Here is a 15,900-nt window from a genome sequence, read left to right as displayed (position 1 = left end):
GTATTGAGCCTTATAGTCCACCATCTTGTTCCAAGTTCAGCTCCAAACTCCCTTAAGTCGCTTTCCAATGTCACGCCCCATATGAATAAAGCATATGTATTAATCTTGTACTACGAACATGGCTGAAGATGTTTTCAAAAGAAAATGAAACGTGCCATATTTAAATACATTAATATAATTCTAGACTACAATTATTTGCTTTTTAATTTGTAGTGTGTAGTGTTCAAGTCTGATGTATTTACTGTTGATGTGTTTCAGATCCTGATCCTTTCTTGCTGACTGGCAGAGATGCAGAGGCTGTGATCAACGCTCTTGTAGCACATGGAGAACTCTTCTACAGTGACTACCCTCACACTAGAGCACTTCTTCGCCATCAAGACGAGAGACAAGCCAACGGACTGGCCGGAAACAAGTTGGGCAGCATACGACCCGAGTCCGACTTTTACCGCTGGCCCAATTCAAAGCCACGAGTGCGCATTCCAGGCTATTAATATTATACGAACAGAAATTCACCCAAGGGTAAAGGAAAGGAAGGGAAAGCTATGTTCCTTTCTTGTCCTTTCACGGACACAAAGAATGTGACAAAAATGTCTGGAGATCTCAAGAATCCAAGAGACCACATTTTACTCATGACATATTGAAAAGTTCAGCCTACATTTTGATGACAAGTTTGAAATTCATAAAGAGCTAATTAGGACGAAAAGATCTTCACTCTACAGTGTGGCAGATATGATCGGTGAGAACAGCTTGAACTAAGAGCACTCACTCACAGTCGCTAGCTGTGGTCTCGTCAGCCTGAATTCTATGATGAAATACAGACGGACCTAACTAGGGAGTAGTTAACTGAAATGATAATAAAAAATAAAATTTAAAAAATGAGGAATGAGCATGAGGAATACAGTACTTCAATCACATTCTGCACTGTACACTGTCTCTTTCAAATTCCACATCAGTTCATGATTATATCTGCCACAGATCAAGAGTGAAACCACACCTTAAGAACACCAAAACAGAAAACACCTGAAAGGAATTGAATTTATTTGCAGTCAAAGTGCCAGAACAAAAGTACTCACTCATTCCCAGGCACATCAGTAGTCTTGTGCAACTTCCGACTGCCAAAGATCAATAACAAAGAATAATATTGGACCTTAATATAATTTAATTCTTCTTCTTCTTCATATTCTTAATAATAGCAAACAAGGATCATGTAACAGTGCTCCACAAAACACATACCTGTGCTGTATCAGAGATCGAGAGGATTTAGTTATCAACTGAAAGGTTTTTAGATGCAAAGCCTCCAGGGTCTTCTTCTTTCATTTTGGCCGAATAAGGACCATGTTAATTCCTATTCAGCTTCATCTGTTTCTGGGCTTTAATCCTCGTTTAGGACTCCTTCATTCTTTCACTCTGCAATCTCCTCCTTTCATCTGCACACAGGGGTTGGGTATGGGATTTAACTTTTTCTTGAAACCTTGTGGTGGTCTTGATCTTGACTTGTAAGCAATTTTGTAAGTGATTTCTGTTCCTTGAATTCCCATTTGTTCAAGGTCCTTCACCTTCTGATACCAGTGCACTGTAGTTTTCCTGATCTCAAAAAATCATATTATCTGATTGGTCAGCTTTCCAGGTTTATTCTCCTCTTCCGGGTGGTAATTGAGGTCTTTTCTACCTTGCGATATAACTCTTCGTTTCTTTTCTTTCTGTATGATCCATCCTCTGTTCTTTCGGGTCCCAGCATCTTCCTCAGAATCTTTCTCTCTACTAGTTCCAACTTCTTGATAAGGTTAGTTATCAACAAAAAAAGTTTTTAGATGCAAAGCTTCCATCATCTTCTTCTTTTATTTTGGATGAATAAGGACCACGTTAATTCCTATTCAGCTTCATCTCTTTCTGGACTTTAATCCTTGTCCAGTACTCCTTTATCCTTTCACTCTGATATCTTCTACTCTCTTCTGTCCACGGTGCTTGGGCCGAGATCTAACTTTTTCTTGAAACCTCTTGGTTTCTTTAACAGGTTTAAACATCCAGCTGCATATAAAGCCTCCAGGTGGATCACTGTCTGGTAGTGTCTGAGTTTTCCATTGACCGAGATATTCTTCTTGTTGTAAGTGTACATAGTTAGTTTATATGCTTGTTGTTTAAAGGGGCCTAACACCTAGGTCAACGGCCCCAGAGTTTATATGCCAAGTTCATCTTTTTGATTCTCAATAACAGTGCCCCTCTTTCTGACAGGTTACTGTCTATCCACTCTCCCAGATATTTGAATTTCTCCACTTTCTGAATCCTTTCTCTCTCAACTGTCATACGTCTTAACTGTTGGTCACGTATTGTGTCTTCTCGAAGGAGATCGGCAGGCCTGCCTTACTTGCTTCTTTATGGAGTTGGACAATTTGGTTCTGCGCCTTCTCTACTGACTCTGACAGAATCAGCCTCTCCATACAGTTAAAATAATCCATGAAGGTGGTCACCGTGCCTAGCCTGGTATCGTGATACCTTGAACCCCGAGGATATACCGCTTGCTTGGCAGTTAGTAGGGCAATTTTTATTACTGTTCTATAATTCGAGGGGGTCTCCTGTGTTTTCCTGCATACTGGTAATCCATAGAAAATAGGCATCGAAGAACTGCTGATCATCTAAATTCATGTTGTTTGGATGTATGTTTATTTCTATATTTCTTCCAAGATTCTGGAACATAACTGCTAAAATCTGTTTTAACAAACAAAATTTTATGGCTACTTTTGAAGGAAGACTTAGTTAGAGCTGAAATTTCCATGTCTTGGTAGTTGGTGTGATAGATGTTTTCTTTGGATCTTAAAGGAATAAGTCATTTTGTCTCACTTATGCAGATATCGCAGCTACAGGAGCCAGTAATTCTATTGTCCCTTTGATGCTGGCAAGCTGTACATAAAGTACAGTGCATGAAACACCAGCACAATCCAGACCAGAAAAGTAACTTAATAGTAACGTAAAAGTTTAATAACCCAGTTTTATCAGCGTAAACACTACAGGCCTGTGTAGGAGAAAAATATTGGATTTGATAAAGTACTGTGAATAGGGAGAGCAACTATGAACACTGAACAGCAAAGTGGATGTGATAATGGAGTACTGCATTATAATATATCCATGTGTTTGAAACGTCTTATTTGAGCCTATATCATACCATTTTGTCCTTCAAGCACAGGTTTCACAATTGGAAGACAGAGTCTCCAAAGGTGTACGTGGAAGTGTAATTATTTAGTGCTAGAATGTTTAAAATACCCTTGAAACTGTTTATTTATAATAAATTATCATTTAAATTATAAGAAACTGTAAATAGCAATTGTACAGGGAGAAGAGATTTATACAAATGTGTAAAAGTGAATATATTTTATTTAATCCAAGCACTTATGTTCTTTTGTACCCTCACAGAGCTGTAATCCCTCAGTTGTTTTCCTAATGAATTTCTTTTAGACCTACAACTCTTCCCAGTCAGGGAGACCTAAATACACTTGAGCTACCACACAGCTGGTGGCAGAGAGACTTCCATCAATAGAAGTCGGATTTCAGTGACATGTCATTTTTATTTGGTCTCTTCCTACAAACACAAGTTATATTAAACACATTTTCACTGGGTGACCATATGTCTTGTTATTTTATGTTGTCCCACCCGCCCTGTTAGTTTTTCCACCTTGTCTCACTTTCAAACATTTTTACACGTAAAAAACTTATGTACAGTGGAAGCCCAGTTAAATGTAGTCTGATTCATAGTGGAATCTGACTGAATGCGATACAAAGTATGTCATACTTTTTAATACAATTCTAAAATTACATTATCAAAATTAGCAGTACAGGTTTCGTCTCATGAGACATCTTCAACTGCATGTTAATAGTTTAGATTAAAGTAGACATACGGTATTAACAAACAGGTGTGAAGATGACTCATGAGATGAAATATGTACTGCTAATTTTGATAATGTAACTTAATTGCCAAGTGTAATTAGAACTGTATTGGAAAGGTGTAAATAACAATAATAATTATTAAATTACTGCTGTGATGGTCCACCTTTTCAATACTATAATATGCAATATTTTTTAATTACATTACTAAAGTAGGGACTAGTTTTGGCCTCGGCTGATCATCATCAGCCTTAATGTAATACATCTAATAACTAAAAAAATGTACAAACACACAATTGACATAAAAGCAATTGTACAAACACACAATTGACATTAAAATCTGAGATGAACTATGTGTAAAATTTGAAAAATAAATTAGGCTCTAAATTCTTAGCATCTGGAGTATGCTCATCATTCAAACTCATTCTTGCATTAATATTCATAAAATTGTTAGTTCATAACAATTTCAATTGCAAGAAGGGAACTGGTAAATGTTGATTCAGTAGTCAGATCATCAATCACCATATCTTCTTGAGTGGTATTAGCAGTATGCAAGACACTGGATGCCACTGTAAGTAACCACCAGCTGACACAGAACTACTAGATGGTGTTTCCACATCAAGCAACGTAAATAAAATTAAATGTTCCCATAGTGCTTGTTAAAATCATGCTGAAATCCTGTTGGACATTGTCAGGATGGCAAGTGAAGATATGGTTAAAACCGACACATTCTTAATTTGTAGCTGGTACAAATTCGCAATTCATTGCGGTGTCCATGAAGTTAATCTGAATAAATGATAGATAAAATTAATGAACTGAGGGAGAGAGTGTGTTAGTCAAATTGCATAGATTATATGAGACTTACCTCTCGTTGCGGCATGTGGTACGTGGTGTTGTGTGCCTCATACTAATGGTTGCGAGATTTCTTTGAGGCAAACTCCAAGTTCTCCTTGCCAAGTGTATGTTGCATTTCAAGGTAATATCTATCAACTCAATGATGTATTTCCATGCAACCACCTATAGGTGCATGGATTTTTCATTATGATGATTGTTATCAGTTTCCCCTTAATTTAATTTTCACCAGGAACTGATGATGACTCCATGGGTGTCGAAACCGGTCTTCTTATAATTGAATAAATTGTTGCAATGTGTTGAATGGTGGAACATCCCTCAAACTCTACATTATTGGTTAAACGTCAACACAAAAATGAAGATCATAACCTATGATAGACTTCTTCACGTCGTTTACATCCAAGCGCCAGAAAACCCCGACCATCTCCGGCAACTCATCACGGACGCCTATCGAGCAATTACACCTGGAATGCTTCAGCGCCCGAGACGATCTATTGGACACCGGGCCCGAATGTGCACAAAACCAAAACAGTCATCAGATTGAGCATTTGCTGCGATAAAACACTGTCAGGGCAGTTGTGTTCCTATTATTTCCGGTCTGTTAACTAATCGGCCCTTCTTAGGGTCACAAACACATTCATTCACACACAATTTGCATGAAAGCAGGTATTCAACTTACAATACGTATTAAACAAAAATTTATAATCTTCGCCCTGGACTCGAACCTCTCACCTGACATCCAAGCCTACTCTGCCACGCCTTTACCAACTGCGCAGCTTATAGCAAGTATTAGGTTTACTGCAGTCACAATATAAATTTAGTGTTTCACTGACGTGTCAGGTTGATATGATCTAGAAAGCATACGCATGTCTTCCAGTGTTTAATACGAGTATAACATTATGGCGTTCTATCATGTTGAGGTGGTAAATACCAAGATATCTGGTTGTGTTGTCTGAGCATACCGGCAAGGCATATGTTTTCAGGACGGAATGAATATTGTGGGTTGCATAAAACTACATTGGAAGGGGAGGCTGAATCACGCTGTATATTACTCTATCTCTTTTTAAATTGACAACTCTGGTTTTTGTGTCATTTTTTAAACATCCAATGTCCAAGTTCGCCTTTTCTCCCCATCACTACCTTTTGTAATTCATTGTTGTAAATATTAATTTTCTTTTAAAACGGGGGCTAACCACTGAGTTAAACCAATCTCTGGTGAATATCGTACCAACCACATTACTGATCTACAACTGAAGGAACCTGAAAGCTGTTCACAAAACAAAAGTAAATAAGAAATAGCTGTAGGGAGTGACCCACTTTCAGGAGACCAGTTGACACACATTCCGGAGCTGGAGACGTCTGCAGGGCACGACCAAATCCATTTGGAGGTGAATCAACACGTCCTATCAGCCTTCAGAAACTGAGGGCCGATTGTAGAAACGATGACTAGTTTTAAGCCTTAAGCAATGTCTACCTAAACAATGTCTAAATCAAGCATGATCTTCCATATTGCATAAACAGTGTTCAGCCGGTTTTTAACTAGACATCGTTTAAAGTTTCAATATTGGTTTGAAAATGGAGATAGAAGTATCTTTCATGCACCTCTTTGCTTGTCGCAACCAATGAAATTCGTTGGTGTGCGCGCCAAACGCCAGTCAGCTGTTTGTCTTCCTACACATTACTCAAATATGGCTAAGCATGAGCATGACTTGCCCACAGATAAGAGTATCGCTTTCGGTGGAAATTAAATCTCATAATATTATCGACACTAAAGCGACACGCTACCATATGGGGAAGTGTAGCTTTGATTATAGCGTTGCTACAGCGAGTGTAATCTACTCATAAATACGGTAGCTTTGATGAAGGGAAGATGAAGCAATAGTAATGTGTAGCCTAACCGAGTGTGTTGCATGGGCCATATAGATGTAGGTTGCATTTGGGAGATTGTAGGTTCGAAAATCATCATCGACAGCCGTGAAGATTGTTTTCCATAGTTTCCCTATTTTTACACCAGGCAAATATTAGAGCTGTTATTATGGCCATGGCTCTTCTTCCCCAGTCCTCCTCTTTAAACAATAATCCCCATCACTTGCCTTTTACCTATCTGATAGTTGCCGAAAACTTATACGATTATATACATAAAAACCACATACAACCTACTTTTTAGTTTTCACTATTATGTGTGTTTACTTGGCAGTAAATATACGTGAATCCCTCTCAGCTGATGTATGTGACAGCACTCTGATGATCGGGACACGTAATTCTGATATGTACGAGTATGTAGTCGAAGTGACCTATAATTCCATGGAAATTACCCCCTGTATATAATAAAATATATAGATTGTCAAGAATTGTATTCAAGTTGACAGTTACCAGACTGCCCCTTTGTCAGTCTCAAGAAACAAGTCTCTTGAAAAGCGAAGCCTTATTTTAACATCTATCTCCCCGTTCATGTCAAATGAATTGCTGAGACCTAACGTTTCTTCCCAGAATTGTCTCAACATGATAATACAATTCGTATGTTTCTTGGTACATAACCTCCGATTGTGATTCACTCCTCTCATTTGAGGTTAAACAGTGCTCTCGGTAGTGTTTAAAGATGAGCAGTTGAACATCAGTTTTAGACAGTGTCTAAGTAATAAATAACATCTCTGCAATGCAACAGCCATGCTTAGGCACTGTTTAACTGTAGAAATCATCTAAACACCGTTTCTGCAATCAGCCCTGACTGTCTATATAAAGTTAGAAAGGCCTGGACATTTCCAAGGTGGAAGGAAAGTGCTTTGTGCAGAACATCAAGATACAAACAAATATCAGAGAGTAAAATAAAAGCCATTAGGTCAGTAACATACAAAATATTTTATTCTTACCATCTGAACTGACCAAGCACATAACATACATTCCATTCAGATGTTTTACAACCTTGATGCCTAATCCATCCATCAATAGGGAAACAGCTCACAGCACCCAAAAACTGAATAAAATTGTCAGTGAGGCAGCAATCTTCCGTGTAAAAAAATTTGTAGACATATTAACTCAACTCAATTAGATAGTTTATTTCTTGTTGCCATTGATGCTTTCACGGCCCGTACTTATGGACATGATATAGGCTTTTGAGCTTATGCCGCGTCCCGAAAATAAGGTGAAATTCTTTATGTTTCGCAGTTCTCTGCATAAGCCCAAAAGCCTACATCATGTCTACAGTTTATTTCATCTCTCAATACTTTTGGACAGCATACACATTATTGACTTTAGGAATGTGATGTAGTGCCTTGCTCGTTTTATAAACGCTCCTGCACAAGTGAATTAGTTGGCAGGTACAACCAGCATTCATGTTCTTGGTACTTTTAACCCTTTGGGATCCCCTGTTGGATTCGCTCCAACACTGGCAATACACAGTTTGAGTCCTATGTCGCACCTGCTACAACCTTACTTTACCCGCTTCCACTCCAATTTAAATTCCTAGTTTGTAGACATTCCACTCTTGATTTATTTAGGCAAAAATTATTTCCCAAAGAAAAAAAACCCCTACAAAACTCAAACAACTTATGTTACACAGACTGTTTCCTATATCTGACAAAAGTGTGGTACTTCTTGATGAACACACCCACATGTAAACCAGGTTTTCGCTTGCATGTGTCGCATATAAATCTTGTCTACTCTCTGCCTCAAAGACTCAAAGAATTATCATCACCACTACCCGAGTCTCTGTCATAATCATCATATTCATCATCATCATCACCACCATTGCTGTTGTTGTCAACATCATTACAAGCATTGTTATCAGGCCTAGGTCCTTAAGATGAATTTTGACAGGCAGTTTGCAGACACACTTCACGCTTACTGTTACTGGCAAAGAAGTCGACGGGTTTGGAATTACAGTTCTACATCTTTTCCACTAAGAAGAAGGAACATATCCAAAACACTTCTCTTCATGTTCAAATTCCAGCACGTGATCATGTTTCAAATCTAATTCACAAAACTATTTATCAAGAACAAGCGGGAATTCTTCAGATTAATTTATATCCCCTGCTAAGTTAGATGTTTCTGATTCATCCAAACTGAGACAGTGGCAGCGTAGCAAGGAATGCACAGTTGTGAGCTTGCATTCGGGAGATAGAGGGTTCGAACCTCACCTTTGGCAGCCCTGAAGATGGTTTCTCATTTTCACACGGCTGTGGCTGTACCTTAATTACGGCCATGGTCAGATCCTTCCCCCTCTTAGCCTTTTCCTGTCTCATCGTTGCCATAAGACCTATCTGTCCCAGTACGACGTAAAGCAAATTGAAAACCAAAAAATTCTCCCAAGCTCCTACTCATGTTTGGGCTGGAGGATACAAAATAAAACTCTGTTATCATATGAGATAGTATCAAAACTAGCAGCCTCCGTGGTTCAGGAAGCAGTGCACTGGACTCTCAGTGCTGGGCTCTGTTGTTCAAATCCTGGTCACTCCATGTGAGATTAGTGCTGAACAAAGCAAGGTGCGATGGTTTTTTTTTTTTTTTTTTTTTCAGGTACTCCTCTGGTTTTCCCTGTGATCTTTCATTATAGTAACACTCTCCAATACTATTTCATTTCATCTGTCAGTCATTAATCACTAATCCACAGGAAGCGACAGGTTTCGGCAGCTGAGACAATTCCTATCCTTGCCGCTACATGGGGGCTTCATTCATTCCATTCCTGACTCGGTCCAATGATTGAAAACAGGTCGACGATTTTCATTTTCATAGTGTCAAAACTAACAGCTCAATACACAGTATTTTACGAGGGAATAATTACATCCACCAGCACTTTCCTTAGGTAACAAAATGAGCTAAAATGAGTTATCTTAACTCAAAAGAAATATTTTTCAGGAAAACTAAAGATAACACATCTGCGGCCCCATCTGTATGTTGAGAGGGTACAGCAGATGAGAGCAGAATGCACATTAAAACCTTGCTTGCGTAATGTTAACTTAGGAGCTGTCACAATGGTAAGGGCCTGTCAACACGTTGTTGACATAGGAGCAGAAACGGTTTAAAGTTAGACGCACATAGGTGAAACTCACATAGGGACTTTGGTGCCAATCGGTAGCTAGCTTCAAGTAGTACTTGAATCCCTTGTTAGATTACACTAGTAGTCGTCATCACATACGGAGATAATTGTAACTAACCTCCATGGATGGCAGGCGAGTGAGCATGAAATGGGAGATTTGTATAAAAAAGAGTCTATTATTGATTGAGTACTTGAAAGATAAGTTTCAATTTATGAATCTTCCTGGGAATGAATTAGTTTTGCAGTTCTGAATCCGACTGATAAATCGATTAATTTTGATTGAATTTGCGGACATCAATTGAAGTGATAGTGTAGTTCTCATGGTACTGTTCCCATTCCACCTGCTTTTTGAAACTGTAAGATGGAGCAAACTTGTCCACAAATGTTCATGTGGCATATAATCTGTTACTTAGATATTGATGTGATAGGGCCTATCCTTTATCTTAATGAAACATTGCATCCGAAAATAAGAGCTTTATGTTAAAGTTTCAGTTATTCCATTTAAAGTATGGCTACATATTAGCAAAACAGTAATTACATAACTTCTATATATTCTACATATTCAGCTGGACATTTACGATGATGATGAAAATGATAATGAGGTAGGGAGAGGGTGAAACCCAGTGCTAGCACATAGCGTACTCCTGTCGAAAAACACCAAGGGGTCTGCTCAAGGCTTAACATTGCCGTTCAATGGCCGAATCGCCAACAACAGTGTCCAGTGACCTCGCTCCATACAAACACTGCAGAGCGGTTTGAAATCGAACCCAGACTTTTGGGACGCAATCTGGTGAATTGGAATTGTATACCATGCTGGCCAACATTCCAATACCAAACATTTTTTGCACTAATGGGACTCAACCAGCTAACCACGGTGTCAGATCATACAGACTAGAGACCTCGACGAACAGGCCACCAGGAACCGTTAGAAGATAATTGATATGATATTAATTTATAAAATATCTACTCCTGCAGGGCACAGTGAGGAGAAAATGACCAACTTCACCACACTTTCCGTGCCTGTGTGCCGCTGTTAGCAATACTACTACCACAAACTTTCAAATTCAGTTGTACAAATTGAATCGGTTGTTGCCTTAATGCTGGTTCCTTCTACAGACAATAGATTTCATTACCTTCCTTTAGTAATTTGTGGTGCTTCCTAGGGGCAATGTTTCATAAGCACGTGCGCTCAGCTAGTTCTGACGTGACTGTTGACGAATTTCAAGTGATTTTTCTAGAATTTGTATACAAAATGTTACAACTATGGAGCAAAAACAGACAGAACTGAGATTATTTTCCTGAGAGTATAAATCATACCTGTACAGTGGAGTGAAGTGTGGACACATGGTGTCATGAGTTCTACACAATCCCCTCAACAATCAAGGTTGTGCAGAACAGCGACAACACTGTCAAATGTAGCAGATTTTGGGTTTAGCAGTGCACCAGGGAACATACAGCAAATTTGACTGCTGGACTCTGCTCGATGTGAAGTGACATGTGATATCACGGGGCACAAACCTGCTGTGCTCAGGAAGCAATAACTTTCCCAGAAATCTGGGGCTCCATTTTCCTCTCAGTGAGAGGGCAGTGTAGCTGCGAGTGAGTTGTGCTAGAGTTTGACCATCCCTTCGGTCCGCTCCCTAAGGTACTGGACTACACCTACGTCAGTTAGCTCCGTACGATGCCCCGTGATGACATCGTGTACCTCGAACAGAGGTACCTGGTCTACCGACTTCTTTCCTATCACTACCACAAATGGGTATCCAGTCCGTCGGGCAGCAAAAAGGCGTTTACCTATCGTCATCTGAACTCTGTCGTCTATGATCACGTCGTTGCGAAAGGTCTCGATGGAGTTGAGTGTGTCGTACAGTTGTTCTGCAAAGGCCGAAGCCACACTCTCCTTGCTCCCATCCTGAAAAAGACATAGATACATGTAATGGATTCTGATGTAGCAGGCTCATCTACATGTGTTGTAACATACAAGTTCCGAGTAGATATCTGCCTGTGTTTCTGCATACCAATCTCGAGAACCATCAAAGAGATTTTTGATGCAATTTTCACTCTTCCACAGAGTATTTATCAATGAAGGTTTACATATATTAAACACTAACACATTGCAGACTGGGTGCCCTTCACACCATGCACAAGCCCTGTTCCTGGCCGTTTTTAACTATCTCCACAGTCGAGTGCATGCATACAAATACACTGTCAGAACTTCACTAATTTTTGAAGGATAACTGTGTTTCTTTCTGGAGACCTTCCTGAATAGTCCTAGTAGTTACTCTTTTCTGGTGCGATAATCTGAATAGCAGAAATATTTGGGGATCTATTAACCAGTAATCTTTCAGACATGACTTCTTCACCTGCCCTGTCAATATACATAAAGAAAGAAAAAAACCATTAATTTCCCTGCTAGTGACAGTCTGTTTCAGTGTTTTAGGAGATATGTTATGAGGATGTGACTGTGAATTCTGCTGATAGTATTAGTTTGTCTGCTCAGCTTCATACTCAAAATATCCTCGCCAAACAGAAATTCTGCTACTTGACCTATATTTTCAGGTTCATTAGGCTATACCCTTATACCAGGAATGCCTTCAAAATCTTCTAGCCTGCGTGCACTATTATGCATAAGCCATTTGTCAGAAAACAATTATTTACAGTACAAGTCCGCTATAACGAGTGCGGCATACAACGAGAACCCTGTTATAACGACTGTTTTTGTTTGTTTTCGGATACAGCAACAGCCACATCACTGACGCATCCGTAATTACAACCAATTAAGCTTGCGCAATTTCTCCCATTACTGATATTTATGCATCCCAGCGATTATGTTGCAGGAGATTGATCACCTTCGGTATAGTTTCCTCGCTATGTCTACTAGCTAACTCTCTCGTTGACATTCAATGGCCAAGTCAGTGTCGATTAGTAATACCCGTTGACTGCTGTTCCATAAATAAAATTTGAAATGAAAAAGAACATGTTTCCATAATAAATGTGTAAATAACGTGTCTGATAACAGTTATTAACTCATTAAAAATAAAGGTTGAGTAAACGATCGCTTAATTTTAATGATACATACTGCAATTAAGAAGGAATGGGATATAACCCAAGATATAGCACACCACTGATTTCAGATGATAGTTTATGTTTTCTTGCGTCTCATAAAATTTCGGAAAGGCTATTTCCATGTAAATTTTTAGCGAGGAGGTTATCGTTTTTCTACATGTGCTTGGCATATGCTTTCATGATACATATACGGTTAGGTTAGGTGATGCCATTTGAAGAAGAAAACTGAAATGTTTGTCACAGAAGCCTCTGGAGTGATACTATAACTTTTTCAGAATGAAATAAAATGTACACTTTCACGTAGTATAGGATTTTGAAAAATAACAAACAAATAAGCCGTCATGTGGATGTCATCCATGAAAACGCAGGTTTTGAACAAACTTGATCACCGTTTCATACCAATTTTAATGTGTATGGGGTTTTTGCCAAATTTTACAAAAATCTGATGTAACAACAATTTGGATATCATCCACGAAAACGCAGGTTTTGAACAAACTTGATCACCGTTTCATACCAATTTTAATGTGTATGGGGTTTTTGCCAAATTGTACAAAAATCTGATGTAACAACAATTCGTTATAGTGAGTAAATTTCTTGCCATTATGAATTCTCACTATAACGGACTTCTACTGTACATTATCACACTATTTACACTCGAAACACAATTATCAAATTTGTTTTGTACCACAGCTGTTCCACACCATGAAGATCCTCAAAATCACTTGAAACATTTTCACTATAACATATTTCATCATCGAGCTCTAAATACTCACTATCATTTGGACATTCTGAACCTGTATCAGAACATGATTCACAAATAATTTTATCCCTGTTTAAAATGCGCCTGATTCCTGGGTGCCACCATCTTGCTGACTGCATGGTCCTCTAAACTTTGTTAATGTGTTGTCAAAAAATTCAAAGAAAAACTATAGAATGATGAATAATTCCAAGGAAATGTAACTATCAACTGTACAAAACCATCCACTACAGATTTATATCCCCCATGATCTGGTATAACACAAAAGATAGCACTAAAGTTCAGTCTGCAGCTAACACGAGGTAACTTGGGATCCGTCCGCGATGCTCGGGCAGGTACACAAGAGTTTTTTCGGGACCAGTACGCATTGTGTTAATCTACAATATAAGGTATCAAAGCAGCAGTGATGTTAGTGAAAAAAATAAAAGAAAACAGCCATTTGAGCAGTTCCTTGACTCAGGCAGCCTAAATAATGTAATACATCGCAAGAATATTCTGCAGACCAACTGTATTGGAGGCACAGCCACAAGGTTTGTAGTGTAGACTAGGCCAGGTCACAAAATAAAAAATATATTCACTTCTGTCTTCCATATTTGTTACACTGTTCAATAACTGTCTATCTTTGAACCTTTTTCAGACATGCCAACTTAAAAGAGTAAAAAAAATCAAGAGAAATTTGGCAGCGAATCGCGACATATTACAACATAACTGATGGCAGAACATCTACTGATTCATTATAATTCAATACATTAACAATTCTATTTGGCCTAGATATACTGTATATATTACTCATCATTTATATGTGAATACTAAATACTGAACATACCTGAACTGTAGGAACACATGACTTCTCATCCTTCAACATGGTGATCACATTACGCCTAATTGTTGTTCAACACACCCGGAGCTGACTTAGCCCTCTTCAGAAACTCGGAACTAAAGTTTTACTCAAAGCACTTGCCTTGCTGAACTGATATCAAGGTTAAACGTTTCTCCAAAGTTTGTTCAGACAGCAGGGATCGGTACTGTGTTTTTGTCTTTGTGACTCTGCTAAAAATCCTTGCACATTCTGCATTGCTATGTGGAATTGATAAAATAGCAAGCATTACCTTAGAGAGTCTGTCATATTTAAGTACATCATCAGCTGATTTCATCTGACCTACCAATGCCCATTGAACATCAATTCTTCCTTTTGCCAGGTCTGTTTCTTCGAGCTGAAAGTTACAGAACTGGGAGTGCAGAATATCAGTTTCTTTATCTAAATGTTCCATTTCACTAGTGAGAATGTTCGGAAATTTGTTAATGAAAAATCTAAGGCTAGAAAATGATGCCTTACTTATAGCAGAAATATCTGCAACGTCTGCATTAATTAAAACTTCATCTTTCAATGGAAATTTGTGTACCATGTAGTCACATGATGAAGAGAAACACTTTCTAACAGACTTAAAGAATATGTACTTTTCCTCAGACTTCAAGGTGTTCACTAAAACAAACACAGAGTTCCCTATCATCAGATCACAAACATCCTTTTGATTTGCTGGAGTATGATAATCTACATCAAGGAGAGAGGAGGAGCTTTTAATAACGTGTGGTTTCACAAACCTTGCCATCACATTCTTCAATAGTTCCTCTACAACTGACCTCAACAAGTGGATGTGCGGCATACTTGACTGAAGAGCTACGTTTGGATGCTCAAAGATATCCATAAAACGTGAGAGAAAAAGGCAAAACAATTTATGTAAATTTAATGAAAGGAACATGAACAGTCGTTCTTTACGTGACAATGCATGGCTCTTAGTGTCATCAATAGTTTCATTTTTTAAAACTCAAACTGATGACTGGGTTTTCCTCTTAACTGAGGAGCATGGTGAAATGTTATGACAATCCTTCACCTTTTCAGACAAACAAGACACATCTGCGCTTAAACTGTGCTTAGGAATTTTTCTAAGTCTTCAAAGTTCCCATCTGAGAATCCTTACTCACAGTTCGCTGCTGAATAAAGTAACCAAAGGGTCCCACTGCAGCAAAATCCTATTTAAACACCTTCTTAGTGATAACCATCGAGTAGGCACATGCTTCAGAATTTTCCTGATCTCTGTGTTGTGCAAAATCTGAAATACAGTACTCTGAACTTTCCTTTCCTCTTTGCACTACTTTCCAGATAATAAAATATATCAATTATACTTGCATCTACATTTACGGGCAAGCATGCCACACCCTTCTCTGCAGCAAGATGATTAGGTGACAAGAGAAGCCTACGATGATTATGTTACTACTTTCCCACATCCTGCCGCACCATTCTTTAATCCTACCA

At 38.6% G+C, this 15,900-nt stretch overlaps 2 protein-coding genes across 3 annotated transcripts in view; one reads left to right on the top strand and one right to left on the bottom strand.

Annotated features, from left to right (window-relative positions):
- The window catches only part of LOC136878703 (uncharacterized), a 312,679-nt gene extending 311,523 nt beyond the window's left edge, over positions 1 to 1,156 (top strand). Inside the window, exon 5 of the mRNA XM_067152131.2 lies at positions 259 to 1,156. Within this exon, the coding sequence (XP_067008232.2) occupies positions 259 to 491 (233 nt within the window). The 3' untranslated portion in view covers positions 492 to 1,156. The remainder of the gene's footprint in view (positions 1 to 258) is intronic.
- ProRS-m (prolyl-tRNA synthetase 2-like protein, mitochondrial) overlaps positions 1 to 15,900 on the bottom strand; it is a 114,754-nt gene that overhangs the window by 37,396 nt on the left and 61,458 nt on the right. The window contains exon 7 of one of the 2 annotated variants that reach the window (XR_011018651.1): positions 11,081 to 11,675. Coding sequence is in view for 1 of the 2 variants with exons in the window: in XM_067152128.2 (XP_067008229.1) it covers positions 11,373 to 11,675 (303 nt within the window). In the remaining variant the exon portion in view is untranslated. Of the gene's footprint in view, positions 1 to 7,575; positions 11,676 to 15,900 lie in introns of those variants that run through there. The other variant, XM_067152128.2, reaches the window with a different exon arrangement.

This window comes from Anabrus simplex, chromosome 8, assembly GCF_040414725.1.
Source record: "Anabrus simplex isolate iqAnaSimp1 chromosome 8, ASM4041472v1, whole genome shotgun sequence".
Lineage (NCBI taxonomy): Eukaryota > Metazoa > Arthropoda > Insecta > Orthoptera > Tettigoniidae > Anabrus > Anabrus simplex.
This window is presented reverse-complemented; position numbering and strand designations above follow the sequence as displayed.